This window comes from Ascaphus truei, chromosome 7, assembly GCF_040206685.1.
Source record: "Ascaphus truei isolate aAscTru1 chromosome 7, aAscTru1.hap1, whole genome shotgun sequence".
NCBI lineage: Eukaryota > Metazoa > Chordata > Amphibia > Anura > Ascaphidae > Ascaphus > Ascaphus truei.
In genome coordinates this window covers 10,878,520-10,904,987 of record NC_134489.1, presented here as the reverse complement: position 1 = coordinate 10,904,987, position 26,468 = coordinate 10,878,520, and the positions used below count along the sequence as shown (strand labels likewise).

The 26,468-nt window shown below is 47.8% G+C and overlaps 1 protein-coding gene across 1 annotated transcript; it reads right to left on the bottom strand.

Moving 5' to 3' along the window:
- Positions 1-526: 526 nt before the first annotated feature.
- CCNP (cyclin P) lies at positions 527-26,075 on the bottom strand. The gene is made up of 10 exons (XM_075609960.1): positions 26,001-26,075; positions 23,023-23,104; positions 21,282-21,396; positions 21,067-21,100; positions 20,468-20,614; positions 11,867-11,965; positions 8,437-8,592; positions 6,108-6,266; positions 2,046-2,224; positions 527-919 (listed from the first exon to the last, which is right to left on the bottom strand). Exons 1-10 carry the CDS (start codon positions 26,073-26,075, stop codon positions 733-735), a joined length of 1,233 nt encoding a protein of 410 aa, XP_075466075.1. The 3' UTR covers positions 527-732.
- Positions 26,076-26,468: the final 393 nt, after the last annotated feature.

The following is a 26,468-nucleotide window of genomic DNA, read 5'->3' as shown; positions in this document are numbered from 1 at the left end:
ACAGGGAGATTTTCTCGGGTGGGGAGGGAGATATGGAGTAGGATTAGTACCAGGGAACACTTTACGGAATGAGATTTCATTTACATTTAAATCTATTTACAATTATTTACAAGTAACTTACAGATAGGAGAGCATATAATAATAAAAAAAACCAGGACATTAAAACACATTATTTTAAAACAAAACATGCTGACATATTCAAAATATATGGCTGAATTTATACATACACCAGAGTTAAATTGTAGTTTAAGAATGAATGCACACACATATAGAGATTATAGATATAGCTATAGATTTATAGATAGATATATATAGAGAGAGAGACACACACACAAACATACATACATAGAGAGTGATATCAATATATATATATATATATATATATATATATATATATATATATATATATATATATATATATATATATATATATATATTATATACATACACACACTGCTGTGGTTGCCACTGCTTAATTTGTTATTTTTTTGTGAGGCATCAGAACACTGGAATGAATTGCCCTGAGTTACTGTAACACACAGTACATATTTACTGAACAAACAATAACAGCACGTGCCAATGTTTTGGCTGTATAAAAATATTCCTGCAATACAGGTACAGGTCGATATAGGTTACTGTTACCGTGCCATTAGATGGATGACTTCTGAGGAAGCCTCTGAAAGTGCCAACAACTGGCCTTTGCATTAACAGGCTGATTGTGTCCAGGTCTGGTTAGAAGGGGGTTGCCAGTGACCCCATGCAGCGGGCGAGGTGCTTAGAGTTTGCCAGGGCTGGCCCAGTGCTGACCCGGAGTTTCTGCGGGCGGGAGTATTTCTGCCAGGTGGATCTGGTGTCTGAAGAGCCGCCTCGGAGCGCCGCCTTTGCCATAAGATGCTGCGAACTGCTCAGTTCCGCATCGCTGGAAGGGGGACAGTGGTGTCTCAGTGACGCAAAGAAGGACTGGGTTCAACAGGGCCAGAAAGTCTTAAGTGGGTCAATCCCATGTAGGACCAAAGTGTCCTAATGACAGTAATATGTGTAATGGGTTTAATGGTCAGTCCCATGTAGGACCAAAGTGACTTTTTGGTAGTGGCAAGTTTAATGGTCAGTCGTGGAGCTCTGGACGACCTATTTTTATGTACCTCAAATTCTCGTGTTTCAGTAGAGCATCGTATATGTTTAAAAATTAACATAGTAACTTAAATTAGATTGGGAAAAGACGTGCATCGAGTTCGACCTTTGTTAAGATATCTCAGTCCAATTAGGACTTATCTTTACAGCTCTAGTGATGCAGAAGGTGGTAGATTTAAAAAAAATAAAAACTCCAGTGTAACATTTGCCAATTGTGTCTCAGAACCGGGCTCAGTTACATCTAACCTGTGTCATATTTACTTGAATTAAAACCTTCCTTCTCAGGTCACAAGCTGACAAACACGGGGAAAACACAGGATTAGACCTCTTGAAATAAAGATACACAAGGAAGACATTGCCTCAACATCAGTTCGGATCCAAAATTGTCACGTTGCCTTAATCTCTGTCCCAGGAACCAACAAATGAGAGATTGCAGGCTCTGGGACAAAGACGGAAGAATATGTACAGCACGGCATACTTTGTCATGTCCTATATAATGGCACAAGGAGAACCACAAGTGATAGCACTTTGGGATGACTGGCATGTACAGTAGTCTGCAAAATCCAATAGTCCATTTACATTGTAATCTTTAAATCCTCCAGAGGGGGGCAGTGCAGCGAACCGCTTTGGAAACGACAAAATAAATAAAATCGCATAATTTTCCTGGAAACTGTTTGCAAGGAGTCAATCCCACTTCGGACTAAAATGACCTCGTGACAGTAATATGTGCATTGGGTTACCGTTTATGGACCAGTCCCATGTAGGACCAAAGTCCTACATGGGGCCGAGTTAAGGGATTTCCATTGATGTACAGTAAAACATGAGTGGGGAGTGAAAAGTGTGTAAGAGAACACGATATACAGGAAGGGTGTGTACACACACACACACACACACACACACACACACACACACACCTGTAGGAGTAAAGCAGAGAGGCTCCATGCCACAGCTGATCATGGTTCAGGGTTCCAGACTCCAGGGATACCCTCTGTGCCAAGCTGAGAGCTCCAGCTGCCAAGAGTGCCGGCTCAAACATTGCCCCGTCTGCCTCCAGGAGAGTGAGCTCCATAAAGTACATAGCGAGGTAGTGAACCTACAGAGAGGAGGGCACAGGATAGGGATCATTGGATCAAGGAACGGACAGTCAGCCGTCAGAAGCATCCTTGTATGGTTTATTTCTGGTATATATCTAATTTCCACCATTATCTGAACTTTATATTCCCTGTAATGTAATTATGTAAAGCACTGTGTACTGTACACTGTATAATATATATATATTGTGACAAACGCCCCTCTTTTGTAGCGCTGACGTCTGTCTGGGTTCTTCCCGACACAGTCTTCTAGGGTTAATTATACAACAAACAGGATCATGCAAAGTATTATGCTGCTTAACTCAGGCTTCTGCCTGCTTTATTTTCATCCAAGTAAGGTACTGCAGCTTTAACATGTGAAGGTTAGAGGTACTCAGATACTTTCATTCAGCAGTTCACTCATTTCAGTGTTACAGTATTTACCACACTGTTATTTCAAGAAATAAAACCAAAATCATATAAGCAAAATCCTATCCCTTTCAGGGATCTAACTACACATCAGAATCAGTCTCTCTAACAGCTGCTGGCCAACTAAACTGGTTCCCCAGCTTAAAACAATGCTCTCTCATTTAGGGTCACAAGATACAGCACAGTCTTTTAGCAACAGCAGTGACCATTTGTTTTGTCTTATCTGTTCGTGGAGTCCAGGCAAATCCTCTGGTACTGTGATACGTGGAGGGGCCGTCAACCCCGATACTGGATGCAGGGGAGCAGCGACACCCCCAGCCCCCAGGCTCCAAGGAGCGAGAGTGAAATGCAAAACCTCTCTGCTCTAAGTACCTGTGCATGTGATTAGAAGAGCAGGTGAGGGAGAACTAGAGCCATTGTAATCTGTGGTCTGGATTTTCCATCCAGCTGCCTGAGTTAATGGGAAGCTGTGGAACGGATCATTAACTATTCCTGCACTTTCTGCTCTAAAACGGGGCAGAAAGCTGCCTAACATCTTTGGACTATGTCACATTATATATATATATATATATATACACACACACGCGCCCTGTGTATATATATGCACTGTATAAAATATATATATATATATATATATATATATATATATATATATATATATATATATATATATATATATATATATATATATATATATATATATGTATGTATCAGTACCGTGTTAGCCGAGCTTCAATAATCAAAAAATAAATAGATGATACCGTTCTGTGGCTAACGAAATGCTTTTATTTGTGCGAGCTTTCGAGATACACTGATCTCTTCTTCCGGCGATGTTACAATGAATGAAGCAAGGATAACTTAAAAACAGTGTCTCTTGGAATGTTATCTGTGCTGGTCCTTCCCCCGTGTGGATGAGATTTATGGCTGGAGGTGTCAAAGGGTAACTGAAAGCAAGTGAAGAAAGAGTGTGTATGTGTATCAGTGTGAATAAAAATGAATGGAGAGCCCACAGTATAAACTGTGCTCTACACAAGGTGTGTGTGGAGTGAGAGGGGATATAAATGGTGTGGGTGGGTGTGGAAATGTGAGAGTTTGTAGCACAACTAAAAGTGTGTGTGGATACTATGTGGTCCCTATTGGTGTATAGGGATGGAAAAATAAGGAGTATTAGTATGTGTGAGAGACAGCTGTGTGTGCATACATATAGCACAGTATGTACATACATGGCCTTTAGCGCTCATGGGAAGAGAGTTCGCTAGTGTCAGTAATGACTCATAAAATTTCGATCTCTGTCTAGGCCACTGCTAAAAACTCTCACATTTCCACACCCACCCACACTATTTATATCCCCTCTCACTCCACACACACCTTGTGTAGAGCACTGTTTATACTGTGGGCACTCCATTCATTTTTATTCACACTGATACACATACACACTCTTTCTTCACTTGCTTTCAGTTACCCTTTGACACCTCCAGCCATAAATCTCATCCACACCGGGGGAAGGACCAGCACAGATAACATTCCAAGAGACACTATTTTTAAGTATACCCTTGCTTCATTCATTGTAACATCGCCGGAAGAAGAGATCAGTGTATCTCGAAAGCTCGCACAAATAAAAGCATTTCGTTAGCCACAGAACGGTATCATCTATTTATTTTTTGATTATTGAAGCTCGGCTAACACGGTACTGATACCTCTACATGTATATATATATATACATGTATATATATATATATATACACACACACATACATATATACATATATACACATACATATATACAGTGGTTGACAAATCACCAAAAAATCTACTGGCCACACAAAAAAATCTACTCGCCACCTAGTACCAAACGTGTGCTGCTTGGGCCAATATTTACTCGCCCGGGGGTTAAATCCACTCGCCCGGGGCGAGCAAATGTATAGGTTTGTCGAACACTGCATATATATATATACACATACATACAGTATATACATATATATACACACACAGGGAAAATAAAGTACAGATAATTAGGGGGAATCAGAGCACCAAGTAAATGAGAACATAGGCAAAGGGAGCTCCTGCCCTGAGGAGCGTACAATCTAAGCAGTATATTGGGAAACTTACAGACACAATATGAGTGAAAGTAAAAGTGCAATAAATAAAAGTGCAATAAATAGAAGTGCAATAAATAAAAGTGCAATAAATAAAAGTGCAATAAATAGAAGTGCAATAAATAAAAGTGCAATAAATAGAAGTGCAATAAATAAAAGTGCAATAAATAAAAGTGCGTGTCAACAAGGGCACGTGCTTCCGAGTCACTAGTGCCGTGCCTTAAAAATGGGGCGGGTGGGGACCTGACCATGAACAGGCTGGGAGAGGTGCGAAGGTGACACATACTCGAGTCGTCCGTAGGAGGCGAGCTGAGGTGTAACAAGGGATCAGAGTTGAGGTATATGGAGGTGAGGAGCCTTAAGGACAGGAGGACAATGTTGCCAATTAATAGGAAGCCAGGAGCGAGATTTTAGGAGGTGGGGAGGCGTGCCGAGAAGTTTCTAGCTGCAGAAAAGTTCGGGGTTTCTCTAAATTTGTCAGTAGTTCAGCAAAAGAAGAAAAGAAAAAGACTTTAGCGATGGGGGACACCATCAATTCTTTATTTTGTTGCCATTTTGATAATTGCAGAACCCAAAAGGCTACTAAAACCTGTTGTGTTGCAGTGCTTTACACCAAATATAATATAGACATATATGTTCCATTAAAACAGGGGGGCTCAAGACCAGTCCTCAAGCCCCCCCCAAACAGGTCAGGTTTTCAGGATATCCCTGCTTCAGCACAGGTGGCTCAACCAGTCCCAGCTTCAGCAAAGGTGGCTCAATCAGTCGCAGCTTCAATCTTCGACTGAGCCACCTGTGCTGAAGTTGGGATATCCTGAAATCCTGACCTGTTGGGGCGGCTTGGGGGCTGGAGTTGAGCCCCCCCCCCTGCGTTAAAAGAAACTGGAGTCAGAATATTTCCATCGATATTAAAACAAAAAAAATGTCTTTTGAGGAAGTCAGATGTCAGTTCTCAAAGCCACAGGTATCTAATTCCGGTTCTAATTATGAGCCCATCATTAGTCAGACAGATCAACATAAGTAGCGAACATGCTACATATTCATTATTCCTGGAGAAAAGAGAAACACATTCATTTTTGACAAGATACAACTAAATGAAACAGTTACTTGAATGGGGATTGGTTCTGGTTACATTGTTTTTGGACCGGCTGTGTGGGACTGAACCCATTTGTCTGGAAACAATACTTTTAGCCGCACTCATCTGGGAACTTGACAGCTAAGGGGTGTGTGGCGGGTAGCATCTTAAATTGCAAAGGCACAGCTTGATATGGAAGGGAAACATGGAGAAGGCTCTGCTGAAGGCGCAGTGGATGCATGGCGCCGCTTTCAGCGGTGGCGCCTTGCAATGCATTGCAGTGAGAAGGTGCGATAGGAGATATACCTTCTCGGGGCATCTTCCTGCGGTGGAGAGGAGGTGCAGGAAATGCAGAGGCTGTGTGTAATGCAGTTCGAACCTCAGGCGGCAAAGGATCTTCCTCTCCATCTTCATCAGCTCCTTTATACCGAAGGCGTCTTCCATCATAAAGCAAAGCTCTGCCGGCTGAGGGAGGACAAACAAGGGACCCGCGAGGATCTGGCCAGTGAGTGGGAGCTGCCCCTTTAGGATCTGGCCAGTGAGTGGGAGCTGCCCCTTTAGGATCTGGCCAGTGTGTGGAAGCTGTCCCTTTAGGATCTGGCCAGTGAGTGGGAGCTGTCCCTTTAGGATCTGGCCAGTGAGTGGGAGCTGTCCCTTTAGGATCTGGCCAGTGAGTGGGAGCTGTCCCTTTAGGATCTGGCCAGTGTGTGGGAGCTGCCCCTTTAGGATCTGGTCAGTGAGTGGAAGCTGCCCCTTTAGGATCTGGCCAGTGAGTGGAAGCTGTCCCTTTAGGATCTGGCCAGTGAGTGGGAAGCTGTCCCTTTAGGATCTGGCCAGTGAGTGGGAGCTGTCCCTTTAGGATCTGGCCAGTGTGTGGAAGCTGCCCCTTTAGGTTTTGCGAGCCCACTTCCTTGTGGTCTACACAACCAACATCATGGGATATCCTGGGATCTGTTCCCCACGTGCATATCCATTGATTATACCACTATCCACTGCCGTTAGTGTCCACATAACCTGGTATCTGTAGCACTGCCACAGACTTCTTAGATAAGGCTCAGCCCTGGTATACAGGGGGTGCCCACTTGCCAAGGTAGCTAATCCACTGACAGACCTCTTAGATCAGGCTCAGCCCTGGTATATGTGGAGTGCCCATACGTGCAGTGGCGTAACTACCCTACAGTGGGCCCCCCTGTCTCACTCTTCGCTGCCAGATTTCCTGGGGCCCAAGGCTAGAGTTTCACCTGGGGCCCCTTACAAGCGCCCCCCCTTGACACATTGGCAAGCCACCTCTAATCCCCCCCCGCCCCTCTCCCCGTGTATTTCTCTCACCCCTTCCGCACCTCCTGCTTCGACCCCCTCTCTCCGCTATCACTTAATTACTCCCCTCTCACTCAGTCCCGCCTCCCCCCACTGGCCACACACACCCTCTCCCTTCCCCCCCATCCCACGACACCCATACACATCATTCCCCTCCCACAATACCCACACAAGCATTAACACACACACACACACACACACACACACACACACACACACACACACACACACACACACACACACACACACACACACACACACACACACACACACACCCTTAACTTGAAGGTGGAATGAAGCCACTAGGCTCACCTCAGCTCCTGCAGGCTTTTCTCCCTCTGCGGGCCTGTCTCCCACTCTGGGCCTCACTCTCACTGGTGCGCGCTGGAAGCTGCGCCTGGCTGGAAGTCGGGGCCAGCTTCCGGCACGCACCAGCGAAAGAGAGGGGAAGAGAGAGGCTTGGCGCTGGAGAGAGGCAGGCCAGCAGGAGCTCGAGACAGCTGGGGCCCAGCAGCAACATGGGGCCTGGCAGCCAGACACAGAAGTTAGGCCTGACCTTTGGCAGGGCCCAACTTCCAGCGCTGGGCAGTCACAGCTCTTCCCCCCACACCCCCCCCAGTCAGCAGCCCTGCCCCTTCCCTGCCCCTCCTTCTGAGCAGGCCCAACTTCTAGCGCCGACCAGGACAATGGTACACCAGAAGAGGGAGGAGAGGAATTGGCACAAGGGCCCCACAACAGACAGAGACCCTGGTAGCCAGACGTGGAAGGAACTTCCAGAGCTGGACTGCCTGGTCCCCCTGCATTGTGGGGTTCAGACTCGTGCCCAAATGTCCTTGTACAGGTAGTCCTCGCTATCCAAGGTTTCACTTTACAATGAATGGCATATCCAACGCTTTACAATGCCACCCTATGGCCGTTTTTCGACGCCGGAATGCGTTATCCGACGCTCACCGCCACTGATTAACATGGGAATCGCGTTACAACGGTTTCACTATCCAACGCTACTTCCAGAACGGATCCCGTTGGATAACCGAGGACCACCTGTATCTACATCCCTATCTGCCCAAGCATTGGCATAAGAAATGTTCACGCCCGCCCACTTCTTATAGATAGGCAATGCCCACATACCCTTGTACCTACATACTAGACTGCCCATTCTTTTTATATAGATAGGATGATTACTGTACATGGGTACTATCACATGCTAGCCTGTCAAGCATTGTATATAGATAATGCCCAAATGCCCTTGTCTGTCCACTCCTTGTATATAGATAATGCCCATGTATACCACGCTGGTATTTCCTCCCATCCTGCTCACCTCCGGAATCAGGCTCTCCTCTATCTTGCAGGCAAGGAAGAGGCAGGTGACAGCAAGAAGCTGCAGCATTGACGTCTGGATCTTGTGGACCTTCATGTAGGCGTTCATTAGATATACTGATAAATACAGCGTCTCCTCCTCCAGGTTCAGATATTCCTGCGCAGGGACGAGAACACACACACACACACACACACACACACACACACACACACACACACACACACACACACACACACACACACATTTATATACACACACACACACACACACACACACCACTCAAAAGGGTGATCATAATAGGGGGTAATGAAGCACCTATGCGTCCCACCCACACCCCCAGAGCGCCACGACCGTCACACTCCCACCCCCAGAGTGCCACGAACATCACACTCCCACCCCCAGAGCGCCACGACCATCACACTCCCACCCCCAGAGCGCCACGACCATCACACTCCCACCCCCAGAGCGCCACGACCATCACACTCCCACCCCCAGAGCGCCACGACCATCACACTCCCACCCCCAGAGCGCCACGACCTTCACACTCCCACCCCCAGAGCGCCACGACCATCACACTCCCACCCCCAGAGCGCCACGACCATCACACTCCCACCCCCAGAGCGCCACGACCATCACACTCCCACTCCCAGAGCGCCACGAACATCACACTCCCACCCCCAGAGCGCCACGAACATCACACTCCCACCCCCAGAGCGCCACGAACATCACACTCCCACCCCCAGAGCGCCACGAACATCACACTCCGACCCCCAGAGCGCCACGAACATCACACTCCCACCCCCAGAGCGCCACGACCATCACACTCCCACCCCCAGAGTGCCACGAACATCACACTCCCACCCCCAGAGCGCCACGACCATCACACTCCCACCCCCAGAGCGCCACAACCTTCACACTCCCACCCCCAGAGCGCCACGACCATCACACTCCCACCCCCAGAGCGCCACGACCTTCACACTCCCACCCCCAGAGCGCCACGACCTTCACACTCCCACCCCCAGAGCGCCACGACCATCACACTCCCACCCCCAGAGCGCCACGAACATCACACTCCCACCCCCAGAGCGCCACGACCATCACACTCCCACCCCCAGAGCGCCACGAACATCACACTCCCACCCCCAGAGCGCCACGAACATCACACTCCCACCCCCAGAGCGCCACGAACATCACACTCCCACCCCCAGAGCGCCACGAACATCACACTCCCACCCCCAGAGCGCCACGAACATCACACTCCCACCCCCAGAGCGCCACGACCGTCACACTCCCACCCCCAGAGCGCCACGACCGTCACACTCCCACCCCCAGAGCGCCACGACCGTCACACTCCCACCCCCAGAGCGCCACGACCATCACACTCCCACCCCCAGAGCGCCACGACCATCACACTCCCACCCCCAGAGCGCCACGACCATCACACTCCCACCCCCAGAGCGCCACGACCATCACACTCCCACCCCCAGAGCGCCACGACCGTCACACTCCCACCCCCAGAGCGCCACGACATCACACTCCCACCCCCAGAGCGCCACGACCATCACACTCCCACCCCCAGAGCACCACGACCATCACACTCCCACCCCCAGAGCGCCACGACCATCACTCTCCCACCCCCAGAGCGCCACGACCGTCACACTCCCACCCCCAGAGCGCCACGAACATCACACTCCCACCCCCAGAGCGCCACGACCATCACTCTCCCACCCCCAGAGCGCCACGACCATCACACTCCCACCCCCAGAGCGCCACGACCATCACACTCCCACCCCCAGAGCGCCACGACCGTCACACTCCCACCCCCAGAGCGCCACGACATCACACTCCCACCCCCAGAGCGCCACGACCATCACACTCCCACCCCCAGAGCACCACGACCATCACACTCCCACCCCCAGAGCGCCACGACCATCACTCTCCCACCCCCAGAGCGCCACGACCATCACACTCCCACTCCCAGAGCGCCACGAACATCACACTCCCACACCCAGAGCGCCACGACCATCACACTCCCACCCCCAGAGCGCCACGACCATCACACTCCCACCCCCAGAGCGCCACGACCATCACACTCCCACCCCCAGAGCGCCACGACCATCACACTCCCACCCCCAGAGCGCCACGACCATCACACTCCCACCCCCAGAGCGCCACGACCATCACACTCCCACCCCCAGAGCGCCACGACCATCACACTCCCACCCCCAGAGCGCCACGACCATCACACTCCCACCCCCAGAGCGCCACGACCGTCACACTCCCACCCCCAGAGCGCCACGACCATCACACTCCCATCCCCAGAGCGCCACGAACATCACACTCCCACCCCCAGAGTGCCACGACCATCACACTCCCACCCCCAGAGCACCACGACCATCACACTCCCACCCCCAGAGCGCCACGACCATCACACTCCCACCCCCAGAGCGCCACGACCATCACACTCCCACCCTCAGAGCGCCACGACCATCACACTCCCATCCCCAGAGCGCCACGAACATCACACTCCCACCCCCAGAGTGCCACGACCATCACACTCCCACCCCCAGAGCACCACGACCATCACACTCCCACCCCCAGAGCGCCACGACCATCACACTCCCACCCCCAGAGCGCCACGACCATCACACTCCCACCCCCAGAGCGCCACGACCATCACACTCCCATCCCCAGAGCGCCACGAACATCACACTCCCACCCCCAGAGCGCCACGACCATCACACTCCCACCCCCAGAGTGCCACGACCATCACACTCCCACCCCCAGAGCGCCACGACCGTCACACTCCCACCCCCAGAGCGCCACGACCATCACACTCCCACCCCCAGAGCGCCACGAACATCACACTCCCACCCCCAGAGCGCCACGACCATCACACTCCCACCCCCAGAGCGCCACGACCATCACACTCCCACCCCCAGAGCGCCACGACCATCACACTCCCACCCCCAGAGTGCCACGACCATCACACTCCCACCCCCAGAGCGCCACGACCATCACACTCCCACCCCCAGAGTGCCACTGCCTTCATCTTTTCTGTACCATATCACTACTTTTTACAACTGAAGTTTGTTCAAACTTCACAAACTTGCCAGTTTCCACTTTTCTTTATAATAAATAAATAAACACTTAAAAGGCTTTCCTTTGCCTATCCTATTTTCAAAGATTTTTTTTTGTTAAAACACATTCGTCCAAAAGATATCCTACACCCTTCCCCCCCCCCCACCCTCCCCCCCCCCAGTGTTTCAGAAAGGTTCATCCTTTTATAAATCAAGCGCAGCAACAATGACCCTGGAAAGCCCTTTCCATCAAGTCAGAGCAGGAGAGAGCGACAGGTGGAAAAATAAATACAACAAGTGTATACATGCATATCTCCGGAAGGGCTAATCAATGAGGCTATAGTACATACATGAACCTGCACCAGCCAGTCCACCAATACAGCTTTCATCTGTGCAGTCACCGATTTGGGGATGTCGTGGCTCTTAAAAGTGTAGCAGGACTGTTTCTTCTGAGGAGACATGGAGACCGCTCGGATGAGTGGTGGCAGCATAACTAACAATTCCTAAATGGTGCATGCTAAAAGTGTGTGTGTGTGTGTGTGTGTGTGTGTGTGTGTGTGTGTGTGTGTGTGTGTGTGTGTGTGTGTGTGTGTGTGTGTGTGTGTGTGTGTGTGTGTGTGTGTGTGTGTGTGTGTGTGTGTGTGTGTGTGTGTGTGGTAATACTGGACGTCTATGTGTTCGGTGTTACATCTCTGGGACATAGTGACCTGATCGGCTTGGGGGCCGCAGGATTTCCCTGAGCATGGAGAGAGCAGGGCTGTTGCTATCGGGCTGGGCAGCGTTCTCCATTCTGATTGGCTGCATTGCCCTGCAGCAGCCAGTCAGGAGGAGTTGTCAGGAGACTGAGGGTGGGGCCAAGGAGAGGAGGAAACAACATGGAGCACAGAGCGGTGAGAGTTATATAATCTCGAGTGTGTTGCACCTTTCACCAGTGTGTCCAGTATTTTTGGAGAAGCCACCTGGCAACCCTGTGTGCGCGCACGCGTATGTGTACATATGCGCACGCGCACGCGCACGCACACACACACACACACACACACACCACACACACACACACATATATACACACACATATATATACACACACATATATATACACACACATATATATACACACACACACACACACTTTCGGTCCTGACATATATATATACACACACACAGGAGGGTCCTGACTTCTGTCTGCAGGTAAAAGCTTTCATTGACTCAGGATCTGGTGGTAACTTCCTGGATCAAACCTTCACCTCTGTGAACCAAATTCCTATGGTTAAAAGAAAAGCACCTATTGGTCTCGAGGCCATCGACGGTCGCCCACTCCAGCCAGCATTTATCATCTGGGAGTCCATTCCTCTCATGCTGACCTTGGCAGACGGTCATAAAGAGGTAATAGTTTTTGATATCTTCCATTCTCCTTCTGTTCAACTTATTTTAGGATTGCCTTGGCTTCAACTCCACAATCCGCGCATTGATTGGACTGGCACCCTGCCTATCCAGTGGCTTTCTTCCACCGAGTCTGCTCCCACGGCCCCTCCTGTTGCTGTGCTTGCCGGCCTAGATTCCGTTCCTTCCAATCTATCGATTCTACCGACCATGTATCATGAGTACTTGGATGTGTTCAACAAGGTACAAGCTGAGGTTCTACCTCCCCATCGTCCGTACGATTGTTCTATTGATTTGATTCCAGGGACCATCCTTCCGAAGTCGAAATCGTATCCTTTGACCGTTCCTGAAACTGAGGCCATGGCGTCCTACATCCAAGAAAAATTGGAGAAGGGATTCATCCGCAATTCAACCTCCCCTGCTGGGGCAGGCTTCTTCTTCGTGAAGAAGAAGGATGGATCACTTAGGCCATGTATTGACTTTCGCGGACTCAATAAGATCACGGTAAAGAATCGGTACCCCCTGCCCTTAATCTCTGAACTGTTTGATCGTCTTCAGGGGGCCTCTATCTTCTCCAAGCTCGTCTTAAGAGGAGCCTATAATCTCATTCGCATAAGGAAGGGGGACGAATGGAAAATCGCATTTAATACGCGATCTGGACATTACGAGTATCTAGTTATGCTCTTTGGCTTATGCAATGCTCCTGCCGTCTTTCAAGAGTTCATGAACGACATCTTCCGGGATGTGTTGGGGACATTTGTCATAGTATATCTGGATGACACTCTCATTTTTTCTAAAAATCTGGATGAACACATTCACCATACTAAACTCATGCTGTCTAGGCTCCGTTCTAACCGCCTATACGCCAAGATGGAGAAATGTTTGTTCCACCAGACCTCTACTGCCTTCCTAGGCTACATTATCTCGAACCAAGGTTTCTCTATGGACCCAGAAAAATTAAAATCTGTTCTCGACTGGCCGCTGCCTAATTCGCTCAAGGCTGTGCAGCGTTTCCTCGGCTTTGCCAATTATTACAGGAAATTCATCAACATTTTTTCTTCTATTGCTCTTCCCATCACCGCCTTGACCAAGAAAGGAGCCAATCCCACGTCCTGGTCCCCTGAAGCTATTGTTGCATTCAAGGTTCTTAAGAAAGCCTGTGTGTCCGCACCCATCCTACGCCGCCCGGATACCTCTCTTCCCTTCACTTTGGAAGTCGACGCTTCGGACGTAGGAGCTGGTGCAGTTCTCTCTGAGGCCTTCTCCCCAAGAAAAACTCCATCCCTGTGGTTTTTTTTCCGCGAAAATGTTCGTCTGCCGAAAGAAATTATGATGTTGGTAATCGTGAACTTTTGGCCATTAAACTGGTTCTTCAAGAGTGGAGGCATCTTTTAGAAGGCACCAAGGAACCTGTTGCCATTCTCACCGACCACAAAAATTTGCTGTATATCGAGGGGGCCCGACGGTTGGGATCTCGCCAAGCTCGGTGGTCTCTCTTCTTCTCCCGCTTTAACTATACCATTTCGTACATTCCTGGTACCAAAAATGTCAAAGCGGACGCTCTCTCTCACCAGTTCGCCACGGAAAACGAATCTAATGAAGCCACGGAACCAATTCTTCCTGCCAAATGCATAATCTCTGCTAATAATTTTGATGTGTTGGATGAAATCAACAAAGCCCAGACTCACATTCCCAGCAGGTTCAGGGTACCAGAAGGGCGCTTATACGCAGCTCCACGGTTTTGCCACAAGATTCTACTTTGGGGACATTCCTCTAGATCTGCCGGTCATCCAGGCTCCAGGAGGACAGCGGACTTATTAAACGGACATTTTGGTGGCCGAAGATGAACAAAGACATTTTTGATTTTACTAGTGCCTGTCCAGTATGTGCCCAGAGTAAGACGCCCCATCACAAACCTTCTGGCCTCCTCATGCCTCTCCCCATTCCGGAGCAACCCTGGAAACACATCTCTATGGATTTCATTGTCGAACTTCCCAATTCCAAAGGAATGAATACCATTCTTGTTGTAGTAGACAGATTTTATAAACATTCACACTTTATTCCCCTCAAGAGTCTTCCTAATTCTGCTACTCTGGCCGATATTTTTTCCAAGGAAATTTTCAGATTACATGGTGTTCCCATTTCTATTGTCTCAGACAGAGGGTCTCAATTCATCTCTAAGTTCTGGCGGGCGTTTTCCCAGAGACTCGGAATTTCCCTTTTTTCTTCCGGATACCATCCTCAAACCAATGGTCAGACCGAAAGGATGAATCAAACCCTGGAGCAATACCTCAGATGTTTCGTATCGGAGTCACAAGACAACTGGGTGGACCTGTTACCATGGGCCGAATTTGCGATCAACTCTCTTAAGAATGAGTCTACTCAAGAGTCTCCTTTTTTCATTAATTTCGGCTTTCACCCTAGAAGTCTTCCCCTCTCCTCCCCCCCCCCCCCCTTCTGGCATTGCTGCAGCTGACTCCCATGTTACGACCCTGCAGAATTCTTGGAAAAGGATCCTCAAGTCCTTACAATCTGTGTCTCTAGACAAAAAACCAAAGCAGATCGTCGTCGCCAACCAGGTCCCTTATTCAAGCCTGGTGACAGAGTGTGTTTGTCTTCGAAGAACATCAGGCTTAAAACTCCATCTCTCAAACTGTCACCAAGATTTCTGGGCCCGTTCAAAATCTTAGAAAGAATCAATCCAGTCGCCTACCGCCTAACTCTACCCCCCACCATGAGGATCCCATGTGTCCCTACTCAAGCCTTTTGTCCAAAGCTCACATTTCCCGAACCCTTCCCGTAAACCCAACCCAGTGTCCACCCTATGACAACAAGAGTACGAGGTCCAATCTCTCATTGACTCGCGCTGGTCAAAAAACAAGCTCCAGTTCCTCGTCCACTGGAAGGGCTATGGTCCGGAGGAGCGTTCATGGGTTCCGGCACGTCACATTCATGTTCCAAAACTTCTTCAGCAATTTAATCTAAAATTTCCCCAGAAACCGTGGCTAGATCGCTCGGAGATCGATCCTCAAGGAGGGATACTGTGACGGTTCAGGGGATTCCTTCCCCTCCATGTGTCCCTGATGTCCCACGCTTGCCTACCCTCTCTGATCCCTCCCCTGCTAGCCTCTCTTCCTCTACCCGCAGCTGTCCCTCTCCGGCAGCCTCTGATGCCATCCCGAAGTCAGCGCGCGCTCCCCGCAAGGCTCGCGCACCCGCTGGGTCCCGTTCCCTGCTGCGGCGTTCCCTGCTCACGGCCCCCCTCAGTCTCTACTCCTGTCCCCTTACCTCTGGTGGCTTTTCCCTCTGTTCCTCCCTCATCCTCAGCGGGTGCCCCCACGGCGCTCCGCGTGCCTTGTGACGCAGCCTGTGCGCGCGCACTCTAAACTTACAGAGGGCGCGCGCACACGTGCCTCTTATAGGCTTTCTAAGCCTCCTGGCTCCTCCTCATGCCCTGCAGGCTCTCTCTCTCACTGGTTCACCTGTCTCCTCCTCCTCACCTATCCCTGCTGTCTCCCACTTCTCCCTCTGCTCCTCCTCTCGCACCTATTGGTGTTCCCTCCTTTATAACCCCTGTCAGTCCTTTCTATCATTGCTCTGCATAGCTTCTGTTACCCCTGTGTGTGCAGTCCTATGCTTGGCTCTCCTCTGTGGAACATAGAGCGAGAGTGCGACACATGGATGAGAGTTACAGTGCTGTCGGAGGGAACCCTCAACAGCTACTGTATTTAGACACAGTGGTACCGAAGCCCCCTTTTCAAAGCACAGGCCTGCAACAGTTAGTACACAATGAGTTCCCACGATGTGCCGGCACCATCACAAGCCAACATACCCTGGATTGGGTGGCTAATACACCACTGACACAGACTCACACCCGTGCAGCATTACTGTGGATTTTGTATTTGTATACTGTGTGTAGTGATCATTCTATGAGTACCACAGGGTACCAAAGAGATTTAGTGTATAAATAAAACTTATTACGTCACCCATCACCACGTGTGGCCCAGTAAGTTATTAATAGGACTCGGGCACCCGCCTCAGGAATAGTACATCTGCGTCGCACCAAAGGCGGACACCTGATGGGGTTCCCCAAGAGCTGCTCCCCTCTGAACAGCGTGCCAAGGGTTAACATGTGCTTTTGCTTGTACTATGTGGAACATCAACACCGCCCACTGGAATGTTAATGTGCCAGGAAGACAAAGGACTTTGAGTCCATAGCTGTATTCAATCTGAACTCCTTCAGTGTACATCTGGGTCGCCCCAAAATGTGGACAGCCTTTGGCACACCCGAAGCCATTTGCTGATGTTAAAGCTCCTCTATTTGACTCTGAAACTCACTGGCCCTTTTATCTTCTGTACCCAATTGTCTAACTCTATCTGTCCATGAAATGTATGTGAATTGACTGTATAACCCTGTTCTTTTAATGTAACCATGTATTGTCATCATAACTCTGTGCCCAGGACATACTTGAAAACGAGAGGTAACTCTCAATGTATTACTTCCTGGTAACACATTTTTATAAATAAAATAATAAGTCTGAGAGCTAAAACAACAGGGGGTTACACAATCTTGAAAAAAGATTAAATGGGATATTGTTGGCCTTAGTGAAGAGAAGAGCTCAAAAAAGGGACACATACTATAGTACAGAGGCACAGAAAACGGAAGCATCGGGTGTAGGCTTCTTCAATGTCAAGAAGTGATCAGCGATTGGTTTGCTGCAAATTACATCTGAATGTAAAGCTAGCAATAAGAAACCTGCTAAAAAAGAAGACTAAACCAAAGCAACATCAAGAACCTACAAAATAAGAGCAGATTCGCATAACTAGAGCGGCAATAAACACTTCAGCTTCCTTAAAATGCGTAGGTATCCAAACAAACAATGAAAAACGTATGGACATTATAGCTGAAAGCGCAGAGAGAAAAAAACACCAAAAAAAACCCAACTAGTTCAGAAAACAGCAAACGAAACTAAACGGTTATTGAGGAAAAAGCATGAAATTAAGCAATACCTAGATGCAAGAACAATATTTTAATATACAGAATAGATCAGTGGAAGACGATCTGCCGGCGTACAGCGGAGGATGTAATAAAATGTTACGGCCGTATGGTGAAGACGACGAATATTAAAAAAAAAAAGTTGACCGAAGAAGCAGCAGTTTACGAATGGGAATAATCACATCGTCGCACTGAAACACTATGGTGGTCCAACAAGAAAAAGAGACTGTGCACTTAGAGCCGAGGACCTCTAAATGAAATGGTCTGGGAGCACAGGACATAATATCTCTGCCGCCGCATACTCACTTTGTCAGCCACTGTAAGTTTAGCTGTATCTCCACACACACACTGTATGTATGTATGTATGTATGTATGTATGTATGTATGTATGTATGTATGTATGTATGTATGTATGTATATATATATATATATATATATATATATATATATATATATATATATATATATATAGTGGTTGACAAATCACCAAAAAATCTACTCGCCACACAAAAAAATCTACTCGCCACCTAGTACCAAACGTGTGCTGCTTGGGCCAATATTTACTCGCCCGGGGGTTAAATCCACTCGCCGCCCGGGGCGAGCAAATGTATAGGTTTGTCGAACACTGTATATATATATATATGTTAAAAATGGTTATTGAGGCAAAAAGTGACACTGTGTGCTCATTTGCATGTCATTTCCCAGAATCCCTTGCTGCAGTGGAAGTGCTGTATGCTGGGTGATAATGGGGAAAGGCGGGGTTGCAGACCTGCCTAAGACATGCAGATGAGCATACAGCTATATTTGCATATATATATATATATATATATATATATATATATATATATATATATATATATTTTTTTTTTTTTTGTCACAGCAGCTGGCACACACATATACCGAAAAAACTCCAGATGCTAGTCCCATAGATAGAAGATAAGAAAGGCAAATGTTACCAGATGGTGGTCCAGTAAAGAGAGACAGCACACACTGGATATGTTTCAAAGTGATGTATTGAACACGAAAAACCAACGTTTCGGTTCCTGCACCCTGAGGAAGGTTCCGTTTGCAGGAACCGAAACGTTTTTTTTCGTGTTCAATACATCACTTTGAAACATATTCAGTGTGTGCTGTCTCTCTTTACTGGACCCCCATCTGGTAGTGTGTGTATGTGTGTGTGTATATATATATATATATTTCGACAAACCTATACATTTGCACGCCCCGGGCGAGTGGATTTAACATCGTCGCGAGCTCCTATTGGCCCAAGCAGCACACGTGTGGTACTAGGTGGCGAGTAGATTTTTTTTGTTGGGCGAGTAGATTTTTTGGTGATTTCGACCAGTGTGTGTGTGTGTTTCACCATTATCACCCAGCACTTCCAATATATATATAGTGGAAGTGCTGTGTGCTGGGTGATAATGGTGAAAGGCGGGTTGCAGACCTGTGTCTAAGATATGCAAAAGAGCATACAGTAATATTTCCATGAGATAGAGTATGAATATATATATATATATATATATATATATATATATATATATATATATATATATATATATATATATATATATATATATATATATGGGACCGGAGCATGTATGTAAAGCGAAAATGTACTTAAAGTGAAGCACTCCCTTTTCCCCGCTTGTCGATGCATGTACTGTACTGCAATCGTCATATACGTACATAACTGATGTAAATAACACATGTGTAACAGGCTCTATAGTCTCACTGCTTGCGCACAGCTTCGGTACAGGTAGGGAGCCGGTATTGCTGTTCAGGACGTGCTGACCGGCGCATGCGTAAGCTACCGTTTGCCTATTGGGCGATATGTACTTACTCGTGAGTGTACTTAAAGCGAGTGTCCTTAAACCGGGGTATGCCTGTATAAATATATATATATTTCCATGAGATAGAGTATGAATATACGAGCTTGAGACAAAAGGTGGCACTGGGTGCTCATTTGCATGTCATTTCCCAGAATCCCTTGCTGCAGTGGAAGCGCTGTATGCTGGGTGATAATGGGGAAAGACAGGGTTGCAGACCTGTCTAAGACATGCAAATGAACATACAGTAATATTTACAGTTGCTATATATATATATATATATATATATATATATATATATATATATATATATATATATATATATATATATATATATATATATATATATATATATATATATATATATATATATATATACACATATACATATACACACACACAGTGGTCGACAAATCACCAAAAAATCTACTCGCCACCTAGTACCACACGTGTGCTGCTTGGGCCAATAGGAGCTCGCCACGGTGTTAAATCCACTCGCCCGGGCGTGCAAATGTATAGGTTTGTCGAACACACATATATATATATATATATATATATATATATATATATACATACACACACACACACACAGATATATACATACATACACACACACACACACACATATATACATACATACACACGTTTATTAGCAGTATATTGCTTTTTATTAAATGAACACTTTACATGCAGCGGTCAGTCTCAGTGATGGGTTTGGATATCTCCCCCCCCTTACATTCCCATCTCACCATCATGTTGGTGAATATATCGAAGGCATATTCCCTCTCACTGTGCATGTCCATTTCCACCATGGCCTGTCTCATCTCCTCTTCCCACAGCTTCGAGTAGGAGGGACCTGAGGCATGTTTAGTGACACAAAAGAAAAATGTGTAGCGCTAATCTAGTAAAAATTGTGAACACAATTAATTCCCACTTAAATAAAATATTACAGTGTTAATAATGTGGCTGCCTAACCAGTCATTTCTGACCACCCAGGACAGAAAAAGCACAAAATTGGAAAAAAACAGTACTAGGCGGCACCAAAAACATACAATAAGAACAATTGTAAATGCAATTGTATATAATACTAATGTGATCCAACAGGAAAATGGCACCGTGACTGTGATAACTGAACAATTGTCCGAATTAATCCACACGTGCTTGTGATGATGGTGTTCAGCATACAGTATGCAAGAAAAGAGAGAGAACAACATAGTGCAATACTGTACCGTTAAATTGTTAAATGATAGCAGGCTTAAACGTGATAAAAAGGAAACATGAATTTCCTCGGATGTGCACGCTAATCCGCAGTGACGTGGTAGCTCCGCCCTACGCGTTTCACGGATACCTCCTCTTCCTCAGGGGCTTTGTGCACAAAGCCCCTGAGGAAGCGGAGGTATCTGTGAAACGCGTAGGGCGGAGCTACCACGTCCCCACGGATTAGCGTGCACAATTACCTCTTGGAGGACATCCGTACAGCGCTTGGCGGTTGGTCTGGAATTTGTTGCCTGTAGCCCACTATACTACGAGCATGAGCGGGCCTAGCCATTTCCGGACCCATACCAGATAGCAAGTCGGTTGTCAGTAGGAGGGGAATCAGCCAAGGAAGCCACGCGGTGTCCAAGGAGCCATCCGGCTACCAGCTGGTCTGGAGTAAGTGCCGACGGAACTTCCCGGTCTGCGGAGGACGAGCGGCAACCCCGATAGAAATGATTCAAGGCGCATTTCCTACTGCACTCCTGTAAGTAGGATTCCAATGTTCGCGGACGAGAGGAGAGGATCATTGTGTTATTTGCACATGTTCTTATTTACCTTCCTTTCTGAATCTTCATTCCTAGCACTGAGGGAATTCATGTTTCCTTTTTATCACGTTTAAGCCTGCTATCATGTAACAGTATTACACGGTGTTGTTTTTTCTCTTTCTTTCTGAGCAACCATCATCACAAGCGCGTGTGCATTAATTCGGACAATTGTTCAGTTATCACATTCACGGTGACATTTTCCTTTCACATTAGTATTATATACAATGGTTCTTATTGTGCTTTTGGTGCCGCCTGGTACAGTTTTTCCATGTTTAGTGACACCACCAATTACAGCCGGCGGCGGCGGCTTTCTGTAACCAACACTGCTGCTGCTGAGACAAAGTTTCAGACATTTTTCCCAACAGCTACAATTGTGGCTGAGCCTGTCCCTGATAATCTGCAGTCAGGAGGTCCCCCTGCATTAGATATAGACCCAGCACTGTGTGAGCCTGTCCCTGATAATCTGCAGTCAGGAGGTCCCCCTGCATTAGATATAAACCCAGCACTGTGTGAGCCTGTCCCTGATACTCTGCAGTCAGGAGGTCCCCCTGCATTAGATATAAACCCAGCACTGTGTGAGCCTGTCCCTGATAATCTACAGTCAGGAGGTCCCCCTGCATTAGATATAAACCCAGCACTGTGTGAGCCTGTCCCTGATAATCTGCAGGCAGGAGGTCCCCCTGCATTACATATAAACCCAGCACTGTGTGAGCCTGTCCCTGATACTCTGCAGGCAGGAGGTCCCCCTGCATTAGATATAAACCCAGCACTGTGTGAGCCTGTCCCTGATACTCTGCAGTCAGGAGGTCCCCCTGCATTAGATATAAACCCAGCACTGTGTGAGCCTGTCCCTGATACTCTGCAGTCAGGAGGTCCCCCTGCATTAGATATAGACCCAGCACTGTGTGAGCCTGTCCCTGATACTCCGCAGTCAGGAGGTCACCATGCATTATAGACCCAGCACTGTGTGAGCCTGTCCCTGATACTCTGCAGACAGGAGGTCACCCTGCATTACATATAAACCCAGCACTGTGTGAGCCTGTCCCTGATACTCTGCAGTCAGGAGGTCCCCCTGCATTAGATATAAACCCAGCACTGTGTGAGCCTGTCCCTGATACTCTGCAGTCAGGAGGTCCCCCTGCATTAGATATAGACCCAGCACTGTGTGAGCCTGTCCCTGATACTCCGCAGTCAGGAGGTCACCATGCATTATAGACCCAGCACTGTGTGAGCCTGTCCCTGATACTCTGCAGACAGGAGGTCACCCTGCATTACATATAAACCCAGCACTGTGTGAGCCTGTCCCTGATACTCTGCAGTCAGGAGGTCCCCCTGCATTAGATATAAACCCAGCACTGTGTGAGCCTGTCCCTGATACTCTGCAGTCAGGAGGTCACCCTGCATTAGATATTAAACCCAGGACTGTCTGAGCCTGTCCCTGATACTCTGCAGTCAGGAGGTCCCCCAGCAGGAAGAAGTATTCCACGTACCACAACGCTTACCTCCCCTTGCTATCAGGTTGTCCACTGGGCCTCCAATTGTCTCCATCACAGTTACCTTTGAACCTATCTCCAGAGGTTTCTTCTGTAAGGAGAGAGCAGAGTTCATAAGTAGGGTAGGGGACTTATAGCAGCTTCTAACCCCAAGGCTATGCTTATAGTTAGGGCGACGGCGTGATGTCAGCCGTCGCACAGCGTGTCCTGCACTCTGGCGCAGGAGACAAGAGAGAGCGACAGGTGGCGTGGCTGTGAGCGGTTTGCCCTCATTGGCTGACCCGCTCACGTGCCGCGGCGATCGCTGAATACATCAAAATCCTTTGACTACCAGCGATCGCGACCGCGTGACGTCAGCCGTCGCGCCCATGACGGACTGCATGCACTTGCTACAGCGCTGCGCAACGTCGCAATCGCCCTAACTATAAGCGCAGCCTAATGCTGGGTTGAATCCCAGGATGCCCTTTGCTTTTTATAGTCTATTGACGTGCACTGGGATGAGGGAACTTTTAGGAAGAAAGCTGCTCAAATCTCCAATCGCCAGATTGGTCATGGGGAAGTTTAGATTCTTTGAAGGTGGAGATACCGTCCAATGGACCAATGTGAGAATCATTCAGAGATTAAAATATGGTGCACAGAGCTTTCCAAAGCTCTAAACCAGGGTTCGGGTGCCGCGGGATTTCCCTGATCTCCTAGAGCCAGGAGAGAGAAGGGCAGTTGCTAGGGGGCTGGGCAGTTTCCTCCCCCCTGATTGGCTGCATTACCCAGCAGCAGCCAATCAGCAGGTGGTGTCAGGAGCCTTGGGCCAAGCAGAGAAGGAAGCAGCATGGGCAGTAGAGAGGTGAGGCTTGGTGTCTGTCGTGTGTATTTTTTTTTCTGGTGTGTGTGTGTGTCTTCTGTGACTGTCTCTGCCTCCTGTGACTCTTCGTCCCCTCTGTCTCTTATGTGTGTGTGTAGCCCTGATAGGTTTTGGGCTATTATTCTGTCCTCCTCCTGGCAGTAAAGCCTAGTAAGGGTAGGTTTGCCAGGAGTAGTCATGAGTTTCCCTCCTCATTGCAGTGCAGTGAGTGAGAGAAGGTAGTGTCATCAGGCCTTGTGTCCAATTAGAGGCACAGGGGTGGTGCTTACTGGATCTGTACTTAATGCACTGCACTTCCTGAGTTTAGCCAGTCTGCCTCTACCGTGAGAGAGTTTGTGTATATATAGGAAGTAGGGTGCTCCAGTGGTGAAGAAAAAAAATGTGAACTAGCGCTAAAGTGTAATACACAGTGTGATATTAAAAAACTTATAATAAAGGATGGCTGCCCGGTGATACTGCCAGTACTAACAGAATAAACCAAAATAAAGAAAAACCTGGCGCCAAATAGTCAGTGGAATGTCCTGTACTCCTCAAGGGATCCGCACACTTGCTCGACAGACCATGCAAAGAAAAGAACACAAACAAACAAAAATCATAGCGCAACACTGTAGGGTAAGCAGTACTGCACTAATACACACAAACAGTTAAGAATCCTAGCGATTATTAAAATCGCTAGGATTCTTAACTGTTTGTGTGTATTAGTGCAGTACTGCTTACCCTACAGTGTTGCGCTATGATTTTTGTTTGTTTGTGTTCTTTTCTTTGCATGGTCTGTCGAGCAAGTGTGCGGATCCCTTGAGGAGTACAGGACATTCCACTGACTATTTGGCGCCAGGTTTTTCTTTATTTAGGGTGCTCCAGTGAATACTGAATAAAAAAAATCTTGATTGAATAGTCCTTAGAGTTGAGACTCTGGATATAGACTATTATGGAGTGGGTATATGACAATGCATCAGTAATATAACAAAAAAACACTCCTGAAGAAAACGAACAGGGTAATAAAAATCAACCTGAAGTAAATCTAATTGAGAAATGCTAACTGAATACTGAGTAGTGAATAAAGGAATAAATCTCACCCACTCCTGCGTCTCATGATGGCGTGTCCAGCCGCAAACGGAGAGATCCAGTAGCAGAAGACAAAGAGAAGCAGCGCACTGCCAAGGAACCAGGTGGTAACATTGCAAAATATTTTATTCAAAAATATACATCACCCCGAGGAGTACTCCTTGTTAAAGGACTGTTTGTCCGAAACGCGTAGGAGGCTGCAATACCCCCCGGGGTGTTTATTTTTGAATAAAATATTTGGCAATTTTTCCACCTGATTCCTTGGCCGTGCGCTGCTTCTCTTTTTCTTCTGCTACTCTACCGTGAGAGAGGCAAGGTTTGCCCAACTAAGCCGTCAGGGCTCTGGCAGTTTGAGGCCCTCCCTTAGGGGAGCGGTGGGAAACCAATACCTCATCCCACAAGGGGATAAGGGAAGAGCAAGGACCACTCTTGGTGCCCTTTGGCTGGGAGTGGATCCCGGGACATCCTGAGGGTGGACACCCTCAAAACTGCTATCAATCTGTGGCTGCTGAATACAGAAAGACCCAAATAAAATAATCCTGTGTTTTTATAAACCTCCTGCCTGAGACTGAGCGTCAAATGATGCCACGTTGCCATGGCGACGCGTGACCAGGAGCGTCTGAAACAAGGTAAGCAGAAGTTTGCAGAGGCCCTGCAGCTCCCCCGGCATTAATTTAAACGTATTCGGGAAGCGTGCGGGGCCTCTGTAAACTCCGCGCCCCCCGCAGCGAGTCTCTGCCCCCCACTTTGCGCACCGCTGGTCTACAGGTATCAAGAAGAAAGAAAAAAAAAAACATCCTTTTTTCAGCCTATGAATACTTCATGAATACACTGGTCTTGCACCCGCGACACGTAACTTTACTGCAACAGGATTAATACATCGTCAATCACGGAAACCTGGATTTAGGTGGTATGGGGCGAATAATAAAAAATAAATAAAAACAAGACCAAAAAAAAAAAAGAAGATAAAATAAGGCAAACAGAAAAAGATAAGAAGAGGAGGATAACAGAACCCTTGCTGCATTCGCCCCTAAGCACAGGAGGGGTTGTAGAAAGGATTTACCTTTTTCTCTCCATTGCTTCTGCTTGGTATCCTGTTGCTGTCTTTGTTTTTAAATGGTTCTCTCTTTCTTTCCATCTGCAAACACAGGCAATAACCAAGTGACAAGGCGTGAGTGGAGGGTGTGTGTCAGCCAATGAGATCATTCTAAAAGCAGGAGGTACTCTGGGGTTTTTAAATAAAAGAAAATGGTGGCACGCAATATTCCCCAGCACCCTCACACCTTGCCCAATCTTTACAGTCACATGGACCAACATTCAGAAGCGGCTTTCAGGAAAAGTTGGGCTGGAAATGCAGGTTTCTAAATATCAGGGAGACGCCCTTATAAATAGGGAGAGTTGGTCAGTAGTCAGTATCATGTACAACCTATATATATATATTGTACTAGATATAGCAGTCTCACGGAAAGCATCAAACCCTCCAGCACTGCACATGGTCCCGTTCAATTTGCTCTTTCCTGGTGACATTCAG